Here is a 25,000-nt window from a genome sequence, read left to right on the forward strand (position 1 = left end):
TTTATTTAGATGATTGGGTTGAATCGGAGCAGCGGTGCGCCGACGAGGAACGCAGGGTTTTTATTTTCCAGGTGAGTTTGAGAAGCTGCTGAACGATGGAGCTTCCTGTTTCCTGTTTCCGGTTTCCTGTGCACATATCCCGTCTGCAGAGACTTGTTATCTCCGAGGGTGCAACCACAACGCTGAGCAGCGCAGCAGGAGCAGTCCCTAAACGCTGCGACCGGTGGACTGAATCCTCCCCGTTAGTTCGGTGGATCAGCTGTGGGAGAAGCGTAGCTCCGCCCACCGAGGTTCAGCTCGTAGCCTGTGAGCAGTAATCGGATCATCTCGTGTTTCAGCATATCAACAAACCGACAACTGACTTTGTCTTCTGTGTTTTTGCCGTTAAGTTCAGACGAGCTTCGGATCCACATCGAAACGGAGTCCGTCCTCTTTTATTTTGAAAGGCGTGTTGATTATTTACTTTAAAGGAGCCGTCGGGCCGCAGGAACTCGTTCGTGGTTCTGAAGGCTGTGAGGAAGTTGCGATATATCTGCGATACTTTGATTCAATTCAAAAACACAATATTACGACAAAATGTGTGTTATGGTTTTTATACGTGAGCAGAAACGTCAACGGTTTGATCTCAAAATATTCAGTAAACACACTTTCACGTATGTCGTACCGTAACGCAGCAGTGTGATGTCATCGCATCGGGTTTTTTCTCTGAAAAAATGACCTCAAAGTATAACGGCATAAAGTCGCCTTTTTAACGGTTTCCCCGACAACTAATGTAGCCGTGTCGGAGAGGACGAAGACGTCGGAGTCGGGTGAAGATCGTTAAGGCTCCGGATTGGACGGGATTTTGAAATAGTTACTTACCTTTTTTTTGTCGTTTATTTGATTGTAGTTTTTTTTCCCGACACTTGATCGTGATGCGTTTTCCTGCCAGAAGGTGGCGCCAGCCGCCATTGAACAAACGAAGGAGTAGAAGAAGAAGTCGGGAGCTGCCGGGTGGAGACAGATCGGCAACGAGGCGCGTTCAGGCCACACAAAAAAAAACGCCCCCTTTAAACAATCGACTTTATTTTAAGTAACACGTAGAATATTTTTTCGTGGCTCTCCGATGGCGAACTCACTTCATTCATTTTATTCTTTCAATATTCGATTTAACTTCAAACATGAAGTGAATTGGTGATATCTTTATTGACTCCGTGTCCCGCGTCCTCCCGCGTCTCCTATGGAAGATGAAAAATAACTCAAAATATAAAAATAAATGATAATAAAATAAATACATTTCAGTCAGAAGAAAAGAGACGGTTTATTTCTAGATTTCCACACATCAGCTACCGTTACTGTCTGTATGTTAATGAGGTGGGCGGTCCTAACCTCAGGCTGGAGCTGATTGGTCCGAACCTTTAACGACATGTTAAGACCTCCCACTTCATTAACATACAGAATAATAAACGTAGAAATCCAGAGCGCTTCGATAACATTTAATGAGTGGAAATGAAATAAATCCACCAGTTTCATTTAATTGTGATTTAGTTTTTTCTCCCGGAACGTGTTTTTATTTTTTATTTAGTTTCTCGTATTCATTTTTGCACGGTTGTTGTTTTTTCGTCCTTGTCGTCACTTTCCTCCGACAGACGTGATTGTGTTCATTAAAGACAGAAACCCTTTGTTCAGTTGAATCTGCTGAGCGGCCAGAAACCAAAGACGCAGAGATGTGACGAAGACGTTGTTGTTTGATTCCTTTAACGCTGAACTCTCAAAACGTTCGGACGGAGACGTGTGAGGAGTCGGGTTTTTTCGGGTCGGCGTGGCGCGAAGTATCCGAAGTCACGTGAAACACGGCGTGAGCTTCACGCAGGATTTTAATCTGCTGGGCGGAGAACAGACGGAAGATCTGCTGACGTTTCTTCATCGACTCCGTTCTGATGTGGATCAAACAGCCGTCTCAGCAGTTATTTCCTCTTTATCAAATCTGCACAGTCCAGAGTGGCCTTACATTCATTAATAAACTGATTACTCAGAAGAAAACACATCTCTTCTCTTTTTATTTTGTCACTTTTATATTCGGATCTTTTTATTATTTTTTTTAAGAGAAACATGACTGAATACTTTTTGTGTCTGGTGGGAGGATTTTTATTTGTTCGGCACTTTTCACAGGTATCAAGTCAGTTTTACTGATTGAATATTTTAAAGTTTAGTTTACTAAGTTGATTTCTCACCGTATGACGGAGTATTACAGCCACATTAAGGGAAGAAGATTTTTTATTTTATTTTTTTAAAGTTTTGATCTCTGGGGAAAAAGTCAAAATACAGTTGAAATGTCAAGAAAATCTTTTAAAGTCAAATAAAAAGTAAAAATGGCGACAAAAAAGTCAGAATATCATGAAAAAGGTTTGAAATATCAATAAATATTTTTTAGCTAATATTTCAATAAAAAAAGTCCGTTTGTTGAGAATGATGGTGAATGTCCACAAAAAAGTCAAAATATCGTGAAGAGTTTGAAATGTTGATAAAACCGTTTCTAACACATTTAACACGTTAATTATTGACTTCCATCGTGTGTTTTATATTTTATTTAACAAATATACAATGAAATCCGTCCGTGAACGTCTTCACGCCTCCGGCTGCGTCGCCTCTTCGGACGTCGTGAGTCGTTTCTGGGTGACGTCGCGGATGAGAGCTGAAAGACACAACCAGGATGAACATCTGTGCCGGAGCTGCGTAATGTTCAGCGAGTTCTGGTTCTGGTTCTGGTTCTGGTGTCTCACCGTCCAGCAGCGCTCTCGCTGCCTCGCGCTCCTCCAGACGCTCCTTCACCTCCTCGAGGAGCCACGGCAGGAAGTTCGTCTCGATGTCTGGAAATCGTAAAAGAACACGTGTGATTAAAGAAAGTTAAAACTCGTACGACGGAGACGTGGGCGTGACCTCGCTGACCTCTCTCCACGGGGTTGTAGAGGAATCCACATGTCCTCAGCGAGGCGAAGGCGGCGGATCGGAGGTCGGCCAGGTGGCGCCGTGTGAACGCCCGCGCCGCGACCTTCTCCGCGACCTCCTGCTGCTCCTTCAGGGCCTGTTTCTGCTGAGTCATCCGACGCACCTGATCTCAGAGGGAACGAACGCTTCAGACTCGGTAGGTTTTTAAATCATAATAAATCAGCAAACATGTGAAATCCCCCGTCGCCGTAACGACCCCGGCAGGTAAGAGATCATAAATCAGACTTTTTATTTTTCTTCGGGACCTGAGCGTTGAATGTTATTTGTTTCTTGCCCACCTTCTCCTCCCGCCGCCGTCTCTCCTGCTCCTGAAGCCGCTGCACCTCCGCCAGCTCGTTGTTGCGCAGCTCCTGCAGCGCCCTCTGCTGGGCCCTCAGGCAGGCCAGCTCCTCCTCCTCCATCACCTCCAGCAGAGACTGTTCCACGGTTTTACCCACCAGCACCTCCAAAACCGGCTGCACCTCCCAGTCGAAGTAGAACAGCTGCAGACGAACACTTCCAGTGAGTTCGGTCACAGTTCATCATCAACATCCAACAACGTTTAGACGCTGTTGAAACAACATCAAATGTTGAAACCAACCGACGACCATCAGTGATGTCATCAACCATCAGTGATGTCATCGTTGGTTTGTGAACATTATGAATCCTCCAGTTCAGATTCTGTCCGTCACCATCTTTGTTAGTTCAGAGCGGTTTGGAGCAGGAAGTGACCATATTTGGACGAGCTGGGGGAGGAGTCAGCGGTGGATCTGACCGATCTGATTGGAAACCTGACGATACTACGTCCCGCCCACCGATAGCTGTAACCTGACTGCACCGCAGGCCTGTCAATCAAACAGACACGCCCCCAAAAACAGGTCTTCTTGAATCTTCTTTTCTAATGAATGAGGGATTATTTTCAGATGGACCTCCAGAAAACTAATAAGAAGGAGTGACTTTAGCTAACAACACCGAGAGAACTGATGGACACATTTTATTCACTTTGGATTTGATGAGAGAAGTTGAATGGGAGTCTATGGAGCCGGAGGCTTTTTGGAGCCGACCTCTAGTGGCACTCGCTGGTATTGCAGCTGAAGACACTTCTGGATCAGAACCATTTTACAGACCTGAAGCTACGAACACTTTTATAAACAGACTGAGTTAAAACTGAGAGATTTTTAAAACCTGGTGGAACATCATTCACATAAAAGAAATTCATAAAATAATAGAATCTCTCAGTTTTAACATTTGATATGTTGCGTCCCAACCTTTTCTCTTCTGCCTTCTATCAGGACTGTTGATGTGCTCCCGTCCTCCTACCTCGCCCTCTTCTATCTGCGTCCCCACATCTTTGCCCGATTTGGCCGGTATGAAGAGCGGAGATGCCGGTCTGTCCAGGAAGGGGTCGGTCTGACACTCGATGTCGGCCGCTGTCACGATGTTGCTCAGCTCCTCGAGGTAAAGATCTGGAGGTCAACATCAACAAATCAAACACCTTTTCTGGTTTTTTGACAGCTGTGACGACGTCGGGAGAAACGTCGGGAACCTGTTTGCATGTCGACGTGTTTCCTGCCCTGCAGGGCCGCGGGAGTCACCGGCCTGGACCGCTCCCTGGCCCGTCGCCTAGCAACGGCTCTCCTGACAGCCTGCTGCCGCTGCGCCTCGGCGGTGTCCGGCTGAGCTGTCTGTCAACGGAGGACGACGACATGTCGAAGATGAAGCAGACGTCAGAGGTCAATTTTTCAATTCGATACATTCGGGTACCAAAATTATGGGATGGCCTCTCCCGTCTGAGACGCAGCTGTTCCTGTTAAAATGCTTGAAAAGGTGCTTTAAAAGAAACAAAACATTTAACTTTTGTTTCGTAACTCTCATCCATCGTCATATCTTTCTGCTTTTATATTGACTTTATTGTTTTTGCTGTGATTGTTGTCGCCTCTATTCTGTTTATTTGTTTACATTATTTGTATGTAGTGATAATATTATGTCAACTTTGTATTTTTTATAACATTATCCAGGTGTGGAGGCTTCAAATGAGCCCACTGGGGATTTTTTTTTTTAATTTTGTCAAATAAATCCAAAATCAAATCAAAGCAGTGAATAAAGGGAGCGAAGCGTTTGAGACTTACGGCCGGTGTGAGGTGCTGCGCGTACGTGTTTCCTCTGACGACACGCCGGTCGTACATGATGTTTCCGTAGCGGGGCGGACTCCTGCGGAGGTCAAAGACAAACTCACAGGAGTCAGCAGCACCTTCCCCTTTTAGAAAACATCATCAAATGTAAAACAGCTCAGTTACACGGCTGCTTAAAACCGCTTCGAATTCAAACATTTCATTTCAGTAATTTTACCAAATTGACTCTAAAATTATCGACATTTTTATCAACATTCTTTGCTTTAGAAATTAAGTTATAAACAATAATGGAGACGTTTACTGCAGGAAAGGAATTTATCTTAAATAAAGCAAAACTGGATCGATTTCAGGTTTTTTTTTGTAAAACTCGTGAAAAAAACCTCATCTTCGATTTTAAGAAGCATCGAGAACATAACTGGTAGTGACGTCATACAACCATAAAACACAACATGTATTCAGTCTGTTTACCAACAAGATCAAAGAAGTTCACATCATTAATTTTTTTATACTTTCAATAACTTTTTTGGTCTCGAAAGGAAGATGGTGTAAAAGAAAATGTCACTACATATTTTGAATGTGAAAACTCCTAATATTTAATATTTAATATTTAATTTGTTGTAAACTTACTGATCCTCATTTGGACATTTTAAACCAACTTCACTGCGTTTCTGGGTGAAAATCTTAAAACTTATCAACACTTATTTTTTTGTTATTTATTATTTTGACTTGCTAAAATATATAATATATCTACATCCTTGTATTTCTGTATGATATTATATTGAGTCTGAATTGTGAGTATTAATTTGTTCAATAAATATATGCTACATATGCTATAGTTAGCATCTCAATCAAAACATAACCGGAAGTACGGTACCGTTCGGCTGCGGGGTCTCCGTGTCTGGAGCGACTGTCCACGGGTCTGGGACGACTTGAGAAAGTATAAGTTACGTTTGGATCTCTGTGGTTGCGCGAGGCGAACGACATGTTTGTTTGTTTTTACAGAAACCGTTTAACGTCAATGTTATGGTCGACAACTGACGGGACAACCGGGAGAGGATGCCCCAACTGTTGTAGCAACCGTGTCCAAGGAAGAGCCGTGACGTCACTTCCTCTGACAAACAACCGCTGCTCGCCAAAAACGAACACATTATTATGATTATTTTTTCCATTAAAGATATTTTATTGAAGTTTCTTAATACAAAATACAAAAATACAACATATGTACGAGAAAGGAACATTAAAAAACAACATATTGTAACGCCGGATGGGAATAAAGGTTTCGATACAAAAATGTAACATTATTTTGTTGTTATATTTTTTCATTTGAAGGTGTTCAAATGATTCAATAATTGTCTTCTTACATTAAAAATAATTTATGGATTTTGGATTTGACCATTAAGAGATTAATCGTGTGCACAGGAGTGTTTTCTGCTCATTCAGGAGACCAAACCGAGCGTTCTTCCGCACCAGCAGGGGGCGCCAAACACATTCTCATTTTATTCTGAAAGACTCGTTCCGGAAGTGTTATTGTTGTTATTGGCGGAACAGAAGCTCGCGGTGCTAACTGAGCAAACCGGTGATAACCGGGAGTGATATGAGTGAGTAACGGATGGCCGCCGACATCAGCCTGACGGTGAGTTCTTCTCGGTCCTCTGTTTAACAGATTCGGTGTCGCGTTCGATGGTTCCGGTTCTGTTCGTTGAACTTACGGCCGAAACTTCGCGCCGATGCAAACATGTACACATCGAAGCGGGCAACTGCGCCTGCTCAGTGTGGACGAGTTTAACGTGAACTTAACCGGTAATTTAACGTTAACGTGAATTTACCGATGAATTCAAGTTATTTTAATGTCAGCTGCTGTCTGGAACGGAGCGTTAGCTTTGAGCTAACTGAGCTAACAGCAGGGAGACGAGAGAGCTGGTGCTCCGTTAAAAACCGGGACCTGAACCGGGTTATCAACCGGGACCTGAACCGGGTTATCAACCGGGACCTGAACCGGGTTATCAACCGGGTTATCAACCGGGTTATCAACCGGGTTATCAACCGGGACCTGAGCCGGGTTATCAACCGGGACCTGAACCGGGTTATCAACCGGGACCTGAACCGGGTTATCAACCGGGTTATCAACCGGGACCTGAACCGGGTTATCAACCGGGACCTGAACCGGGCTATGACCTGTCTGTCATGTTGAACCTGTCTGTCATGTTGAACCTGTCTGTCTTCATCAGAAGTTGGGTTGTGACCGACATGTTGGTTGTCCTCTGTGTCCAGGGGACGGGGAGGCGGCGTCCAGCAGAGGAGGATGTCTGTCCTCTGAAGTTTAAGTCTTTGAGGATGGACGGAGAGACGAGTGTCCTCAGGAAGAAAGACGTTCCCGGTGATGACGGACGGGACGAGGACAGGACACCTGTCTCAGGTGACTCCGAGTGGATCGTTGGACCGTTTTGAATTCGCCTGACGGAGGTGGAGTCAGATGTTTGTTTACAGCCGGAAGTGTTTCTGTCTCCCGCTCAGGTCGGGGGACGGTGGGCGAGGAGACGGTCGCCGTGGAGACCAGCGACGACGAACTGGGACGACTGGACATCGATCTGGACAGGAAGTCCAGACAGCACAACCTGACGTCCAGCAACGTGCGCGCCATCCTGCACGTGAGCAACACGCATCTCCGTCCTTTGTGTCTGTGTGTATCTGTCCTCCGTCCTCTGACGTGCTCTGTGTCCCCTGTGTCCCCTGACAGGAGGTGATTACTCATGAGCGTGTGGTGGCCATGATGAAGGCGGCCATCAGAGACACTCAGGACCTGCCCATGTTTGTAAGTGTGCCCGTCCCCGAGCCTCTTTTAGCTCCCGGTTTTGGTTTGTGTCTCTCTGTCTGTCTCACTCTGTGAACTTACAACCTGTCTGTCTCTCCGTCTGTCTGTCCTCCATCAGGAGCCGAAGATGACTCGTTCTCGACTGAAGCAGGCCGTCCAGCAGGGACAGGTGAACTCCCACAATCCTCTCTGCTACTTTACCTGCAAATCAAAACAAGTCTGTTTAACCTGTCTGTCCTCCACCTGTCTGTCTGTCCTCCACCTGTCTGTTTGGTTCCAGACGCTAAACTGGAGTCTGTCATCAGTGAACACCGTCAAGGTAAAATGATCTGCTGTCTGTCTCTCTGTCCGTCTGTCTGTCCCTCTGAGGTCTGTCTGTATGTCTCTCTCTCTCTGTCTGTCTCTGTCTGTCCGTCTGTCTGTCTCTCTGTCCATCTGTCTGTCTCTCTGACTGTCTGTCTGTCCCTCTGAGGTCTGTCTGTATGTCTCTCTTTCTCTCTCTGTCTCTGTCTCTGTCTGTCTGTCTGTCTGTCTGTCTCTCTGTGCGTCTGTTTGTCTCTCTGACCATCCGTCTGTCCTGCAGCCTCCTCAGTTTGTTGACATCGACCTGGAAGAGGACGAGGACTCGTCTGATGAAGAGTATTGTCCCGGTGAGGAAGAGGAGGAGGAGGAAGACACGGCTGAGGAGGTGAGAGAGCTGTTGACCTTTGACCTTCTACAGCAGCTGGCAGGTGTCTTTTTAAACGAAACCGTTTTCAACATTTCAACGTTATAAATAAATTTAACGACTGAAACTGTGTTCAGACGTTCCTCAGCGACGCAGACAGTTTGGCTTCACCTCCCAAGATGCATCTGGCCTCTCAGCCCAAATCTACAGACCAGAGGACCAATGAACACTTGCAGGTACTCTGACCTCTGACCCCTGCGGGTACCCTGACCTCGGACCCTTACAGACACCCTGAACTCTGACCTCTTACCTGTGGTTTAGAGATCTCCAGGACCCGTGAGAGACCAGGTGATGACCTCCACCGTGGCTCCGCAGCAGCTCTTCACCGCTCCGGCTGTTTCCTCCTTCCTGGAGAGACTGAACGCTGTGGAGGAGGAGTTGGACTGTAGCCCCGCCTACACATATGACCAGGTAACCCCGCCTCCACATTCAACTATGACCAAGTAGCTCCGCCTCCACATACACCTATGACCTGGTAACTCCGCCTCCTCACACCTATGTTCAAGTAACACTGTCTGTCTGTCTGTCAGTCTCTGGACAGAAAAAACGATGAGGATGATGATGGCGGCGAGGAAGGCTTGGCGTGCCGCACGCGCTCCAAACTTCGCCTGGTGAACGTCCCTCTGGGTCAGCTGGAGGCGGAGCTTCTGGCCCCCGACATCACGGCCGACATGTACGACCAGAGCGCCGCCCAGCGGGACGAGGACCGCCATTGGACACGATGGCTGCGGGGCCTCATGGCCCCGGAATACGAAGGTCAGGGGTCAGAGGTCAGGCTGGCAGCAGAATAAAAATGTAAAATAAAAGCCTGATTTGAGAAATTACTATTTCTAATCAAGGATGATGGTCAATCAGAAGAGAGGAGGCTTTCAGGAAGGGGAGGGGGAGAGGGGGGGGAGGGGGGAGGGGGGGCCTTAAAGAGACAGACCCAGACAGGAAGTGTTTGTTGTTTGTTGTTTACGTCTCGTCCTGTTGCTCTCAGATGAAGCTGATGATGACGACGACCCTGAGTACAACTTCCTGGACGATCCGGATGAACCCGACATGGAGGACTACCGGACGGACCGGGCCGTCCAGATCACCAGTAGGTGCACTTCTTCTTCATCTTCTTTTCTTCTTCTTCTTTTCTGTCCTCAGCGTTGAACTCTTCTTCTGCTTTTTTTTCACAGAGAAGGAAGTGAATGAGCTGCTGGAGGAGCTCTTCGACACGGTGAGTTTTAAAGAGTCATCAAACTTCACCGCCAATTACAAACAAACAAACAAACAAACAAGCAACGAGTGTGTTTGACCTTCAGCTCCAGGAGGAGGAGGAGGAGGAGGAGGAGGTGGCGGCGGAGGAGGAGGAGCTGGAGGAAGAGGAGTCACCGTCACAGACTGCACCGAAGTTCAACGTCCCTCAGGCTTTACGGTAACAGCCCTGTATCCAGATGCATGATGGGAGGTGTAAATGTCCTCCCGTTGGGACGGCGCAGCAGAGAAGTGCTGTGACCGCTTGGGTTGGGAGGAAGAGAAATGTCCTCCGCTGCTTCTTCTTCACACAGAACACATGAAGAAGAGTTCAGCTGAGAGGAAACATCCTGTTTCAGTGTGTCCTGATAATAAGCTCCGCCCCCCCTTCAAACATGTCCTTAGAAAACAGAAGACAGAAGTGTTTTGTCCCTTTTTGCTTCCCGTAGCTTCGAGGCTCCGTTAGCCGGCATGCTGACGGAGCGGCGGCAGACGGTCAGGAAACAGTACGAAGCTCTGCAGCAGAGGAGAGCCCTGCAGGACACGACCAATCAGCTCCGCAGCAGCAGCGCCCACCTGAAGGACACGCCCAGCGGCCTGCCGCCCGACGCCGTCACCTCCGCCGTCTTGGTGCTGCCGAGCCGCGTCTGCACCGCCCTCCACCTGGACTACACCCAGAAGCTGCAGCTGCAGCAGCAGATCCAGCAGGTACGCAGGACGGGCGGCTCTCTGGACCGAACCAGGAAGTTTAAATGCAGTTCACCAAACGACAGGTGAGTTTTTCACCTGAGGTCACGTGACTGAACGCTTCTGTCTCTCAGCATGTGCAGCTGCTGACTCAGGTTCACCTGCTGAGTCGCCGCGTTGCCGCCCTGAACCACGAAGCCTGCATCGCCAAAAACTACCTGGTCAGTCAGTAAACAACACAAACATTATGTAGTCGGTCAGTAAACAACACCGACATTACGTAGTCGGTCAGTAAACAACACCGACATTATGGTCAGTAAACAACACCGACATTATGTAGTCGGTCAGTAAACAACACAAACATTACGTAGTCGGTCAGTAAACAACACCGACATTATGTAGTCGGTCAGTAAACAACACAAACATTACGTAGTCGGTCAGTAAACAACACAAACATTATGTAGTCGGTCAGTAAACAACACAAACATTACGTAGTCGGTCAGTAAACAACACAAACATTATGTAGTCGGTCAGTAAACAACACAAACATTATGTAGTCGGTCAGTAAACAACACCGACATTATGTAGTCGGTCAGTAAACAACACAGACATTACGTAGTCGGTCAGTAAACAACACAAACATTATGTAGTCGGTCAGTAAACAACACAAACATTATGTAGTCGGTCAGTAAACAACACCGACATTATGTAGTCGGTCAGTAAACAATACCGACATTATGTAGTCGGTCAGTAAACAACACAAACATTATGTAGTCGGTCAGTAAACAACACAAACATTACGTAGTCGGTCAGTAAACAACACAAACATTATGTAGTCGGTCAGTAAACAACACAGACATTATGTAGTCGGTCAGTAAACAACACCGACATTATGTAGTCGGTCAGTAAACAACACAAACATTACGTAGTCGGTCAGTAAACAACACAAACATTACGTAGTCGGTCAGTAAACAACACAAACATTACGTAGTCGGTCAGTAAACAACACAAACATTACGTAGTCGGTCAGTAAACAACACAAACATTATGTAGTCGGTCAGTAAACAACACAAACATTACGTAGTCGGTCAGTAAACAACACAGACATTACGTAGTCGGTCAGTAAACAACACAGACATTACGTAGTCGGTCAGTAAACAACACAGACATTACGTAGTCGGTCAGTAAACAACACAAACACCTCCTGGTCGGTCAGTAAACAACACCGACATTACGTAGTCGGTCAGTAAACAACACAAACATTACGTAGTCGGTCAGTAAACAACACAAACATTATGTAGTCGTTCAGTAAACAACACCGACATTACGTAGTCGGTCAGTAAACAACACAAACATGTAGTCAGTCAGTAAACAACACAAACACCTCCTGGTCGGTCAGTAAACAACACCGACATTACGTAGTCGGTCAGTAAACAACACAAACATTATGTAGTCGGTCAGTAAACAACACCGACATTACGTAGTCGGTCAGTAAACAACACAAACACCTCCTGGTTGGTCAGTAAACAACAACTCTTGCCTCCTCCAGGGGGAGCTGCAGCAGTTTGCCCGGCGTCGGGAGCAGGTTTGCCTCCGCAGCAGTTTCAGAGTGAGCAACCTGCAGGGGGCGCTGGATCTCCTGCAAGAGGCGGAGCAAAGGGAGGAGCCTCTATCTGCTTCTCCTGCTCCTGCAGCCTCTAGAGGCCTGCTGCCCCGGATGACTCCCACCACCAACAGTAAGGAGGATGGAGATTCGTGTTTCTGACCGTGTGTGTGACGTCGCGTCAGCTCGCTCAGGTTTTCGCTCTGGTTGTGTTTAGGCCACGCCTTCCCTCTGCTGCCCGCCGACTCCGCCTGGCTGTTCGCCACCCGACCGGTCTTCCTCTACCCAGAACTACTTCCTGTCTGCAGCCTGGACCCCGCCCTCCACAGCAGACACCAGAGGAGTGTCTACACAGCGGGGGAGGACGGGTACACACACACACACACACACACACACACACACACACACACACACACACACACACACCTCTTTTAAACTCCGCCCCTTCAGTCACGGTGGCCACGGGGTCACTAACGTTTCCCATGATGCCCCTGTGCAGGCTGATCGTTCTGGGACTGAAGCACTTCGAGGGGGCGGTCCAGTCGGACGAACTGATCAGCTCCTACCTGCTCTGCAAGAGTCGATGGAACTTCAGGAAACACGTCAGAGAGATGAGCAACGTGAGGGAGCCACGCAGCAACGTCATCAAGGTGACATCACTGTGACATCACTGTGACATCATCAGAGGAGGCTACAGCAACCATGTCCTGTTGAAGTGTCTGGAGACAGGTGGAGATTAGACAGGTGAAGTTTCGACAGGTGGAGAGGGAGACGGGTGGAGATTGGACAGGTGAAGAGTGAGACAGGTGGAGAGGGAGACAGGTGGAGATTAGACAGGTGGAGAGGGAGACAGGTGGAGATTAGACAGGTGGAGAGGGAGACGGGTGGAGATTAGACAGGTGGAGAGGAAGACAGGTGTGGAGGTGGAGACACGTGGAGGAGGGAGACAGGTGGAGGAGGGACACAGGTGGAGGTAAACTATGTCTTCTCGTCATGTTTTCAGACATTCCTGAAGCAGCGAGTCGTCCCTCCGCTTCCACTCACCTGCAGCAGAGTCCATCCGGAGGACCACCGCCCCCCAGTGGACAGAAACACCTCCAACATGCCAAACTGGCTCAAGGTGCGACAGACTAAACCCTATCGGGATCAGGATCCAGATTCAGATCCAGATCAGTGTAGATTCTGCTGAGAACACAAACTAGCCACTCTGTCAAAAGTTTAGCTAATCATCACTAACAGGTCAACTAACCTGTAGTTAACAGGTTAATTAAATCATCACTAACAGGTTAACTAACCTGTAGTTAACAGGTTAATAGGTTGTTGGTTGTGACTCCGGGTTCTCCGATGGTTCTCACCTACAGAACAGTCAGTTGATCATCCAGAAGACCCGACTGGACTCCACCTGTTACCCCCCCTCCCTCCCCCTCGGCTGCACGCTTAGGCTCCACCCCTACTGGCTCAGCAAGGTGACCCGTCCAACTCCTCAGCGTCACAGACGCCTCTTCACCTTGGCCCACAATGCATCTCTGCTTCCCCTCGCCAAAGCCCCGGCAGACGGACAGGTAGAGAGACAGGTAGACGGGCAGCCAATCAGCTGCCTGTCTCTTCCTCCTCCAGCTGTCACGTTGGTCTCTGACTCCGCCCCCGTTTCAGGAGGCCTACCATTGGCTCCTTCTCCCATCTGTGGGGCCGTCCCATTGGCTGTTCCGGCCCCCGCCCAACCCGTGTGTGCTGACATCATCCAGTCCTCCCTTCCTATTGGTCAGAATATGCTACAGAACGTTTCAACACATGAAAACCCCTCCCCCATCCCGCTCCTCGTCCCCCTCCCCTCTCTGCCCGGGCCAAACACTACAAATCCCACAATGCCCTGCTCTGCTGCCGCCGTGAAGCCGGGCTACTTCCTCCTGCAGATGGTGTGGACGCCACCGGCTCCGCCCACCTCGACCTCCCAGGATGCTCAGCAGCCGCATCAGCTCCGCAAACCAATCAGAGTGCAGCAGGAGCAGAGGGAGGCGGTTACCACAACAAAGCCACGCCCCCCATCTGAGGGGGAGAGACAGGTGGAGGAGGAGGAGGAGGAGAGCTCAGCCTCTGTATCAACACTGAGCCCACTGTCGTCCAGTAAGGGGGAGGAGGAGGAGCAAGAGGAGGAGTGGACTGTTCTCCGTTTGAATGGAGGAGAAAATACTGGTGGAGAGGACGAAGAGAGGAGAGGAGGAGGAGGAGGAGGAGAGGAGGAGGCAGGCGGGGACGAAGAGGGGGAGCAGGGTGGAGAGGATGAGGAAGAAGATATGCAGCGGGAGGAAGGGGGAGGGGAGAGGGGGGAGGAGGACGGAGACAAGGACAAGGATGAGGATCAGGACCGGCCGGGTGAGGAGGAGGAGGAGGAGGACTTCGATGACCTCACGCAGGATGAGGACGAGGAGGAGGTGATGTCGTCAGCGTCGGAGGAGTCGGTGTTGTCGGTGCCGGAGCTGCAGGTGAGCCGATGATGTCAGAGCGAGCTCCGTCGTCTCGGTTACAAAACCGGTTGGTGGTGAGGCTGACCTCTGACCTCTGACCTTCAGGAGACCATGAAGCAGCTGACGTGGCTTGCAGCGGAGCGGCGGCTCTGTGCGGACGGAGACTCGGAGGAGGACCACTCGCCCACCTCCCCTGGCTCTCAGGAGGAAGAGGAGGAGGAGGAGGAAGAGGAGGGCAGGCCGAAGGGAGAGGAGTCGGGAGAGGGGAGGAGCAGTAAGACAGGCCTGGACGAGGAGACGCCGTCAGGGGAGAGGACACCCAGAGGAGGAGGGAGGTGTCCTGGACGAGGACGAGGTCAGAGATGTCTCCTCAATGGACGTCTGTTTACTTTAAATCATCCGTCTGGAACCAGATAACTTCTGTCTCCTCTGTCCTGTGTGTCTGTCCTTTGTGTCCCTGCAGGTCGGAGTCGTCCCCACCGCGGTCTGAGACGAGGTCGTCCTGAGCGTCTCAGTAAGGACGCCACTAAGCTGCTGCTGCTGTACGACGAGAACATCCTGGACAACGACCCGCACCGGGAGAGCAAAGACGTGGCGTTCGCCCAGAGTTACCTGAACAGGGTGAGACCGCCTTCCAGGACGTCCTCCTCGTTTTAGAGACGGGGCCGTTTCCATGGCGACGGTAATCCCACGATGCTGTCGCTGCTGCTGCTGCCGCTGCCGCTGCTGTAACTGACCTGTGTGTGGACAGGTGCGGGAGGTGCTGCAGGACGTCCCCGGGCAGGTGGAGGAGTTTGTGTCTCTGCTGAACGACTTCGAGCAGGTGGGAGACGGACAGGAAGTGATCCTGCTGTTCAGGAAGCTGCGATGCATCCTGGGAAACCGCATCGACCTCCTCCGAGACTTCGCCGCCTTCCTGCGTCCCGAGCAGGCGCTGCAGTGTGGACTGGTGAGCAGCACAGGTGGAGTACAGGTGGAGTACAAGTGGAGGACAGGTGGAGTACAGGTGGAGTACAGGTGGAGTACAGGTGGAGGACGGGTGGAGGACAGGTGGAGGACAGGTGGAGTACAGGTGGAGGACAGGTGGAGGACGGGTGGAGGACGGGTGGAGGACAGGTGGAGGACAGGTGGAGTACAGGTGGAGGACGGGTGGAGTACAGGTGGAGGACAGGTGGAGTACAGGTGGAGGACAGGTGGAGGACAGGTGGAGGACAGGTGCATCTACCTGCAGGTGTTTGTATGTTCGTGTCCAGCAGGTGTTTGACCGTCTCAGTGATTCATGTTACCTGCTGGTGTCACCGTATCGTCACCGTTATCCTCGCTGAACTTTGACCTCTTGGTATCTCTTCAGTTCGAGGAGCAGCAGGCGTTCGAACGCAGCCGCCGCTTCCTGCGACAGCTGGAGATCAGTTTTGGAGATAATCCGTCGCATTACCAGAAGATCATCAAAGCTCTGCAGACCGGACCGGACCTCAGTCCAACCAGCATCCAGGAGGTACGACACAGAGACTAGTTAACCATCACCACTAACACCCGTTAACCATCACCACTAACACCAGTTAACCATCACCAGTAACCAGTTAACCAGTTAACCAGTTAATCAGCTGATGTTATTGATCATTGAATTACTGATTTCATGGTTTTCAGCTGAAAGCTCAGATGTCCTCGCTGTTAAAAGGCCACACCCATCTACAAGCTGAATTCTGGGTATTTTTTGATGAGCTCCGCCCTCCTCCGGCTCGCCCTGGACAGTTCGAAGAAGCCCATTGGCCAGAGGAGGGAGGCGGCGGGTCAGATGGTGGAGAGGGCGTCGGCCAGGTGGCGGGAGGCGGGACCAGCGGAGGCTTTGAGGAAGTGACGCTGCCTGAGCTCGAGGAGGAAGAGGAGGGGCATAAGATCCAGCCAATGACGGGGCGTCGTCAGAGGAGGAAGATGGACGCCCACATAAACTGCAAGGTCTGTCGATGTTTCCAGGACTGTGATTGGTCAGATAAAGACGCTTTTTGTTTCCAGGACTGTGATTGGTCAGATAAAGACGCTTTTTGTTTCCAGGACTGTGATTGGTCAGATAAAGACTGGCCCTGCCTCTGTCGCGATGCAAAGATCCGCAGACACAGGAGGAAAGGATGCTCTCGCTGCCACGGCAACAAGGTGCGTCCCCAACGTTGGATCAGCTGGACAGGTAGGAAGGTTTTATACACACCTGACTCACTTGTTCATTTCCCCTCCAGACCTCAGGGGGCGTGTCCAGGGCCATGAAGAGCCTGGACCCTCTCTATTCTCAGATAAGCACCGCCCACGACGAACCAGGTGACAAAGACCTGGACCTGAAGGGGGGCGACGACAGCCCGCAGCCAGGTGTGTCCCCGACTCACCTGTCGTTGATTCATGCTGACAGACAAGTGTGTGTTTTATTGTGAATAACTTGTTGTCTGTGTTGACAGATCGAAGTGGTGCATCATGGGAAGGCTCATTCCCCCTGACTGATGAAAAGGAGGAGGAGGAGGAGGAGGAGGAGCTGGACGATGAGGAGGGCGATGAAGAAGAGGAGGAGAGGAAGAGCAGTGAGAAGGAGCAGAGCCTGGCGGTGAAGAGGAGCAGGAGAGAGGAGGCGCTCCAACCCCTATCCGTCACCTCCTCCTCTGTCACCTCCTCCATCACTTCCACCTCCTCCCCCGTCCTCTGCTCCTCCATCACTTCCACCTCATACTCCATCACCTCCTCCTCCGTCACTTCCTCCTTTATCACTTCCACCTCCTCCTCCTTTCCTACTGTCTGCTCCTCCTCCTTCTCCCCCTCTACCTCTTCCACTGTTACGCTCCCTCAGCCCACCTCCACTTCAGTTACCTCTTCTGTCTCCTCCTCTCCCACTGTCTGCACCTCCTCCCTCTCTACCTCTTCCACTGTCACGCCCCCCTTTACGTCTTCTGCCTCCGCCTCTGCCTGCACCTCCTCCTCCTTTTCGACTGCTCGTCCTCCTCCTCGGCCCAGTCCTCCTCCTGACCTCCCCGTCTGTGCCAAGAATATTTCTCTGACAGCGAGCGGAGAGAAAGTGATCCTCTGGACCAGGTAATCATCCTGTTGTTGCACCTCCCCTAGCTCCTCCCACTTCCCCTACCCCTCCCTCCTCCCGCCTCCCTCCTCTGAGTAGTGAAGAGGAGGAGAACTGACTGTGGTTGTTGTTGTTTTCAGGGAAGCCGATCGCGTCATCTTGACGACGTGTCAGCAGGAAGGAGCCAATCAGAACACTTTTCAGTCCATCTCCAGTCAGCTCGGCAACAAGACTCCCAGCGAGGTGATTGGCTGTTCAGTCCTGTGTTGACCTGTGGTTGGTCGTTTTTTTTTTAAACTATTTTAAACTCACTATTAACTTCTCACATCTCCAGGTGTCCCGCAGGTTTCGGGATTTAATGCGTTTGTTTCGGTCAGCGGCTCGTCAGACCAGCTCTGAGGACGAGGCTCCGCCCACTGAGCCGGCAGGAACCAATGAGGCGGAAGATTGATATAAACAAGGCAGCCTGGTTTTAACCAATGAAAAGAGAAAACATTGTTCGGTGTTTCAAGGACTTTTATTGTGAGAGGAATCCGTCGGTCACAAACTGTAAATATAAAACTTCAGATTATTTAATGTTTTTGTAAAAATGTGACTTTTTTTAAAGAAATTAAATTGTTTTTTTCATCAGTTTGTCTGCTGTTTTGGATCCATTTTAAAATAAATCGGACCACTTCAGAACCGTCCAGATCCTTGTGGTCACTTTGATGATTCAACGTTTGAGAGTAAAAACTCGACTGACTTCACTTTGTATCAGCAGGGAAAAAGGACTGGTCTGGCTCCGCCCACCAGTTTTTGGTCTACACAGTGATTGTAGTCTGGAGACTCTGTTCACGTTCAGGTTTGTTCAGCCACTCTGAAGGGTGCACCAATCAGTGACCAGTGGGCGTGGCTGCGTCAACTCCATCAGTTAGCAATGAAACTGCAGTATTTTTAAATAGATCCTGTTTTAGCTTCAATCGCAAAAAATCAAATGATCAATTATCACGATATTTATAAGTATTGTGCTAATATCGTATCATAATATAATATCGTGACTTAAGTCTTATGATAATCATATCGTGATAATGACTTAAATATTACAATAATATTGTATCGTGAATGATGTGATAATACCGTATCGTGAGTTTAGTACTATGATAATATTGTACTGTGAAAATATCGTATCATGACTTAAGTTTTGTGATAACGCAGTACTGTAGGGGCGGAGCTTCGGAACCACTGTTGGATACCTGCTGCAGGTGAGTCACAGAGTCACAAAATAAAAGTAGAAGTTTAATCTCAAAAGTTTTTAGATTTGTTTTTATTTTTGTTTGTAAAACAACTGACTTTAACTGTTCGTAGCTGCAGGTGAAGGGGGAGGGGGGAGGGTCAATGCCGTCTGATGGACAGGTGGGGGCGGGGTCATCCCTGCGCTCTTTCTCCTGTTTCGGGGTCGACATCGTCGTCGAGATCTGAAACGGGAAGTAAATATAATCAGGAGGATTTTTAAAAAAACAGAAAAACAAGATGACAAAGTTAAACTCAACATCAAAGTAACATCCAGAAATAAGAGCATGTAGTTATTCTTTATTTAAACGACGATTTATTTACTAGTTCTCATTTTATTTTGAAAGTTCATCCGAGTTGAGTTTGAACATGTTAAATTAACAAAGAACTTTTTTTACAGACAAAAGGAACCCGACAGACTCTCACCCATACAGTCCTCGGCTATGCTCTCTTGGTTCTGCTGATGGTTCTGCTGATGGTTCTGATGGTTCTGCTGCAGGTTCTGATGGTGGTTCTGCTGATGGTTCTGATGGTTCTGCTGCAGGTTCTGATGGTTCTGCTGATGGTTCCGATGGTTTTGCCGCTGGTTTTGTGCCGGAGGAGGATCTTCCTCCATGTGAAAGTCCGCCTCTGATTGGTCAGGAAAATTTACATTTTGGAACCCGGAGAGAGGTGGGAGGGGCTCTGAGCAAACTGTGCTGATTGGCCGATCGGTGTTGTGCGGCCTGACATCATTCAAGTACGAGCCAATGGGAGAGGAGGCTACTGCTGACACGTCTGATCAACAGGAAACAGAAAGCGATGAAAGGTCAGAGGTAAGTCACCTGTGCTGTTTAAATTCGTACACTTCTAAACATGTAGCTGCTCGGCTACCATCCTGTTTTCACACCGAATGTTTCAATCGTTATCTTGGAGGGTTGTAACGTAAAGAAATAGCATCATTTTAGGCTAGGACGTGTTAACGTGCGCTTGTAATTAGTCTGACTGGCAGAAGGGGAGTGACAGAGGCTCCGCCCCTTTCACCAATCGATCGGTTTCACGTCAATCATTTTACGATCACGTCCCCGTTGATTTGACCTCGAATCTGTGACGTCATCGTCGGCGTGTCTTTTTCTGTTATCAGCACACTTCCTGCTACAGTGGACAGATGCTAACAGACCGCTCACCTGTCCAGGTAAAACCCCGCCTCCACCAGTACATGCTGGAAAACGCTGCTGCCTCTGATTATTTTATCAGTGAAAAACTTGAAGGTTCAAATTTAGACTTCAGTATCTTTAATAACACAAAGTGAGCAGACAGGAAGGCGGCTTCACTTTATTTAAACGTGAATAAGCTCCAGTCTGAATGTTTAATCATGTTAATGTTTAAACGTGAACACACACGGCTCGTTAAAGTTTGACTAAAGCCTCATTTAAACATCATAAACTGACCGTAGGTTTGTCTGCGGAGCTTCCTGAATGGGCAGTTTTCTCTGAGCCGCAGCAGACAGGACTTCCTCCTCACAGGCAGAGACTCCATTCACAAAACGCTCGATTTAAGCAGCGAGGCTCCGTTTGAACGTGTCGATTCAGCAAAAAAACAAACAGCTTCACTCAGTTCAGAAGCTCCTTAAGTCTGCGGAGACGTCAGTCAACCATAAAACAACTGTTTGTCTGCGTCCAAAAAAAATAAAAAAAATAGAAGTCTACCTGCAGACACCTCACCCACCTGAGCCTTCAAAATAAAAGCCTGCCTGCAGTCAGAACAGGTGAAACACGGAAGGCCTGAAGTTCCTGTTTACTGATCAGCAGTCGACCTCTGACCTGTTTCAGTCCCAACAGAAAACTTTGACATGAATCATTTTGGACTGAAGCCTCGATGTGAGAAAAAAGTTTCACCTTTTGTTCTTTTAAACGTCACTTTAGGAAAATCAAAAAACAAAGTGAGAGACTGAAGGTCTCTAAACTGTGTTTTCATCATCAGGCATCACAGCCTGTCACACCACGTCAGCTGTCTCTTAGATCATCTGTCATAATTTATTTATTATCATCGAAATCAATCAAAAAAGGGAAAAGTCAATAAAAAAAACTTCAGAGAAAATAAAGAACTAAATCTGATTATCATATGACATGTAATCAGTTGGTGAGATGTAATTCTTACAATTTACACTGTTTACATAAAAACTAATCAAATTGGGCTTTTATTTTGAAGGCAGAGTTGCAGTATTTCCTGCGTGTGGATGTCAGTCAGGTGTTTGGTGTCTCTGTAGGTCCGACCAGTTCAACTGGAAAAGTAGCAGCAGCGCCTTTAACTGACTGAAGAGCAGACCGATTAATGACCGATCAATACTGACGGGCTGCTGAGTTTCGGCTCAGGAACCGATTTCCAATTTTTTATTTTCAATTCAACTTCAGCATCTTTCCATGATTCAACATTAAAAATGAGGAACAACCTGTTTTAGCCTCCTGTCTCTTTAAGGCCCCTCCCTGAAAGCCATCTTAAATTATAACGCCCTTATTATGAAAAGACTAACATATCGGCGGACAGGAAGTGAGGTGAATTTTCTGCTTTTATTGTGAAATTTTGTTTTTCAAACATTATAAAAAACAGAAACAATAATTTATTTCTACTGAACATGAAATATTTAATGATCATAAAATACATTTTTACAAAATAAAATGTCCAAAAATGGACCAACAGGAAGTAAAACAAGGAAATAGGAAGTAGTTCAATAACTAAAGATTGCAACATACAGCTTCAAAACAAAACAGCTTCAGCTAAAAATGTTACAAAAAAAATATTAAATAAACAACACAAAGCAGGCGGGAATATACATCAAATGGGCGGGGCTACTACAGTTCATCGTAAAAAATAGCTTTAATTATTTAAACCAATTTTATTGTTAAAACATCTAAAAACAACAACTGATTTTCTTGCATCTTCTTTTTTTCTTTTATTCAATTTGTTTCAGCTTAATAAAAATAAAGTTTTACAAAATAAAGTTATTCCGAGGCTACGTAAGCATAAAAGAAAGGTTATCGATTACTGATCAGCCGTCATCCCCAGAACCTCTGTCGGCCGGCGGGTGGAGTCAGCACCTCCTGTGGAGGAGGAGGGAGGCTGAAGATCGACCCCGCCGCCTCCACCGTGAAGATGAAGTAGAAGTTCGCCACCATTATGGTGACACTCGGCAGGAAAGAGAGGCCGAAACCGAAACCGCGAACGCTGCTGCCGAAAGCTGACGCCGCCCAGTAAACCAGCCTGGAGACACGAAACGAACGCACCTTTAATTCAACATTAAAAACCAGCCTGGAGACACGAAACAAACGCACCTTTCAAAGGTTTCATCGTGTTTATCGATCGTGTTTATCGATCGTGTGAATCTCACCGTCCGAAGGCGAAGACGATGGTCAGCAGCGGGATGAGCTTCAGCTGCTCCTGGTCCAGGTACATCGCCATGACGGCCAGCTGCAGGAAGTAGATCAGGAACAGGGAGGCGGAGTCAGAGACGAAGCGCCGATGGACGGCGACGTCCGAAAGCTCCGGCTCCTTCACGTCATCCTCAAACATCGGCCGAGTCACGCCCGACCGGAGCCGGCTGACGCCCAGAACCAGCCAACCTGAGGGGGGGGGGGGCAGGTATGAGACGCTGACAGGTGAGACCTGGTCGCCATGGAGATGCTTGGCGACAGTTTTAGCGTGCGACTCACCGAGGACGATGGGGGCGGCGGCGAACACAGAGCAGCGGACCGTGTAGACGAGCCTGAGGGGGGCGCCGTCCAGCAGGGGGGCGTCAAACGGCAGGAAGACGAAACCCCCCCACACCAGGAACGGGAAGAGGAGCGCTGATGTCATCAGGGACACGCCCATCTTCAGGACATCCCTGCTGGGACAGCCCCTCCCACCTGAGACAGAGAGACAGGTGTCAAGTCCACACTCACCAGAGACTGACAGGTGAACATCTGGCTGGGTGAGACAGACAGTTTAAACCCCGCCCACCTGACATGAAAAGGTGACACAGGTGAGACACAGTTTAAACCCCGCCCACCTGACATGAAAAGGTGACACTGGTCAGACAGGTGAGACAGACAGGTAAGAAAGACAGGTGTATTTACATTTGCTGGCCGGCACCTCCTCGGTCCACCCGTACCGGTGGCCATGTTGGTTGTAGTCCTGAGGAACTCCGTGGGAACCCAAGAAGGAACTCTTCTCTGGCTCATTTTCCCAGAATGCCTCTGTGTCTCTGGGGGAGGAGGGGGAGGGCAGGACAGTCACTGCAGGACTGAACACCTGAGCTGCTTTTTCCGGCAGGTGGTTCTCTCCAGGCTCCTCCTCCTCCTTCAGGTGCGTCCTCAGCCCCGCCCCATCTTCGTTTAGCCCCACCCCTTCATCTTCATCCGCACCTCCCCCTCTCCTCTCCCCCTCTGCCTTCAGCTCTCTCTCACTTTCTGTCCAGCTGGATGCCTCACGGTGAGACATGTCTGACCTCACACTCATCCTGTCACCTTTACCTGTCTGTCCAGCTGTCTGTCCAGCTGTCTGTCCAGCTGTCTGTCTGTCCCCGGGCCACTGCAGGGTCTCCATGTTGCTGGACCTCACCACCTCCTCCTCCTCTTCCTCTTCGGTCTTTGTCCCCCCACTTGTTCCTGTTGGCAGCTGGACGTCTTCAGCCCATCTGTCTGTCTGCAGAGACATGTCTGTCTGTCTGTCTGAGGAAATGGAGAACAGTTTGTCAGGTAAAACCAGGTAAATAGTGAAACAGGTGGGCAACGATATTCACGTGTTCATATAATCTCGTGATTCCTATAATCTCATGATTCATATAATCTGATGATTCATATAATCTCATGATTCCTATAATCTGATGATTCCTATAATCTGATGATTCATATAATCTCATGATTCCTATAATCTGATGATTCATATAATCTCATGATTCCTATAATCTGATGATTCCTATAATCTCATGATTCATATAATCTCCTGATTCATATAATCTGATGATTCCTATAATCTCATGATTCCTATTATCTGATGATTCCTATAATCTGATGATTCATATAATCTGGTGATTCCTATAATCTCATGATTCCTATAATCTGATGATTCATATAATCTCGTGATTCCTATAATCTGATGATTCATATAATCTGATGATTCATATAATCTCGTGATTCCTATAATCTCATGATTCATGTGTTCATATAATCTGAGTTTTAGTTGAACAGGTGACGTTTCTCTGCAGGTTTTTCTCACGTGCAGCAGGTGAGTCACCCCTAACCCTTGTTTCTGATGTTTTCCGTCTAAAACGGTTCAAATGTCTGATCACGTGGCTCACCTTCACCTGCAGCCAGCGTTAGCCCCCCCACCCCCCTTCCCACGGCGTGACGTCAGCCTGTCTCTAACATGGCGGAGTGACGTTGCGGATCAAACTCCATTAAAACTAATTAATGGTCTCTAAAAGGTCATTAACACGTCATCACCTGCGTCACTGACCGTCAGGTGGCCACTGATCAGTAAATAAACTAATAAATTAGCAGTTCAATTCCGTGCTAACTTGCTACATGCTAACAGAGCTGAGACAGAAACTAAACTCAGATTAAAGTCTGACATGAAAAGACTCACAAAGACGCTCTGATCGCGGTTCTGGTCCCGGTTCTGGTCCCGGTCCTGGTCCTGGTCCCGGTCCTGGTCCTGGTCCTCTGGCTCTCGCGACTGTTGTTTTTGTTCTTCTATTGTTGTGAAACTTTCCTGGAAGTGCAGCTCAGGTGTGGTCACGTCAGGTGAGTTAAAGGGAAAGTTCTCTTAAAGGTGAATATCTCTGTTCAAAACCCGCCGAAAAATATTCACATAGCAGCAGCTGATCTGTAGTCAGCAGTAACAAGTACTCCGTTACGAGTACAAGTACTGCATGTAAAACAAACTGTCATGTTTAATCTGGGTTTAACGTTAGTCTGGTTGAGTGTTTAATCTGGGTTTAATCTGAGTTTAATCTGGGTTTAACATTAGTCTGGTTGAGTGTTTAATGTTGGTTTAAAGATATTTTAATCTTGATTTCATGTTGGTTTACAAGTAGACTA

At 48.3% G+C, this 25,000-nt stretch overlaps 4 protein-coding genes across 5 annotated transcripts in view; 2 read left to right on the forward strand and 2 right to left on the reverse strand.

The window, feature by feature from the left end:
- LOC138214676 (beta-1,4-galactosyltransferase 3) overlaps nucleotides 1-2,022 on the forward strand; it is a 17,289-nt gene extending 15,267 nt beyond the window's left edge. Inside the window, 1 exon segment of the mRNA XM_069176446.1 lies at nucleotides 1-2,022. This exon segment is cut by the window's left edge and continues 475 nt beyond it. The gene's annotated coding sequence lies outside the window, so the exon portion shown is untranslated.
- Nucleotides 2,023-2,051: 29 nt separating this feature from the next.
- rsph3 (radial spoke head 3) lies at nucleotides 2,052-6,144 on the reverse strand. Its single transcript, XM_069176459.1, has 8 exons — nucleotides 5,974-6,144; nucleotides 5,097-5,178; nucleotides 4,514-4,652; nucleotides 4,288-4,433; nucleotides 3,267-3,470; nucleotides 2,929-3,091; nucleotides 2,763-2,849; nucleotides 2,052-2,674 (listed from the first exon to the last, which is right to left on the reverse strand). The coding sequence occupies exons 1-8, from the start codon at nucleotides 6,081-6,083 to the stop codon at nucleotides 2,607-2,609; spliced, it is 999 nt and encodes a 332-aa protein (XP_069032560.1). The 5' UTR covers nucleotides 6,084-6,144; the 3' UTR covers nucleotides 2,052-2,606.
- Nucleotides 6,145-6,648: 504 nt separating this feature from the next.
- On the forward strand, nucleotides 6,649-18,302 carry gon4lb (gon-4 like b). Its single transcript, XM_069176469.1, has 30 exons — nucleotides 6,649-6,732; nucleotides 7,371-7,515; nucleotides 7,614-7,747; nucleotides 7,837-7,911; nucleotides 8,030-8,080; nucleotides 8,192-8,230; nucleotides 8,495-8,599; nucleotides 8,716-8,814; nucleotides 8,900-9,049; nucleotides 9,169-9,394; nucleotides 9,621-9,722; nucleotides 9,808-9,848; nucleotides 9,934-10,046; nucleotides 10,315-10,573; nucleotides 10,687-10,773; nucleotides 12,102-12,288; nucleotides 12,373-12,523; nucleotides 12,655-12,805; nucleotides 13,159-13,275; nucleotides 13,517-14,638; nucleotides 14,726-14,975; nucleotides 15,084-15,241; nucleotides 15,372-15,569; nucleotides 15,972-16,115; nucleotides 16,268-16,576; nucleotides 16,673-16,771; nucleotides 16,852-16,978; nucleotides 17,065-17,689; nucleotides 17,813-17,915; nucleotides 18,007-18,302. Exons 1-30 carry the CDS (start codon nucleotides 6,709-6,711, stop codon nucleotides 18,121-18,123), a joined length of 5,508 nt encoding a protein of 1,835 aa, XP_069032570.1. The 5' UTR covers nucleotides 6,649-6,708; the 3' UTR covers nucleotides 18,124-18,302.
- Nucleotides 18,303-21,476: 3,174 nt separating this feature from the next.
- tmem79b (transmembrane protein 79b) lies at nucleotides 21,477-24,689 on the reverse strand. Of its 2 annotated transcripts, none has more exons than XM_069176090.1 (5): nucleotides 24,546-24,689; nucleotides 23,036-23,625; nucleotides 22,631-22,825; nucleotides 22,309-22,540; nucleotides 21,477-22,181 (listed from the first exon to the last, which is right to left on the reverse strand). In XM_069176090.1, exons 2-5 carry the CDS (start codon nucleotides 23,613-23,615, stop codon nucleotides 21,977-21,979), a joined length of 1,212 nt encoding a protein of 403 aa, XP_069032191.1. In that variant the 5' UTR covers nucleotides 23,616-23,625; nucleotides 24,546-24,689; the 3' UTR covers nucleotides 21,477-21,976. The 2 variants fall into 2 exon arrangements, with proteins under 2 accessions (XP_069032191.1, XP_069032183.1); XM_069176082.1 differs by having other exon boundaries at nucleotides 23,036-23,629.
- Between the last annotated feature and the right edge of the window lie 311 nt (nucleotides 24,690-25,000).

This window comes from Embiotoca jacksoni, unplaced genomic scaffold (assembly GCF_022577435.1).
Source record: "Embiotoca jacksoni isolate LCO1_2020_lvr unplaced genomic scaffold, fEmbJac1.0.p SCAF_106, whole genome shotgun sequence".
NCBI lineage: Eukaryota > Metazoa > Chordata > Actinopteri > Embiotocidae > Embiotoca > Embiotoca jacksoni.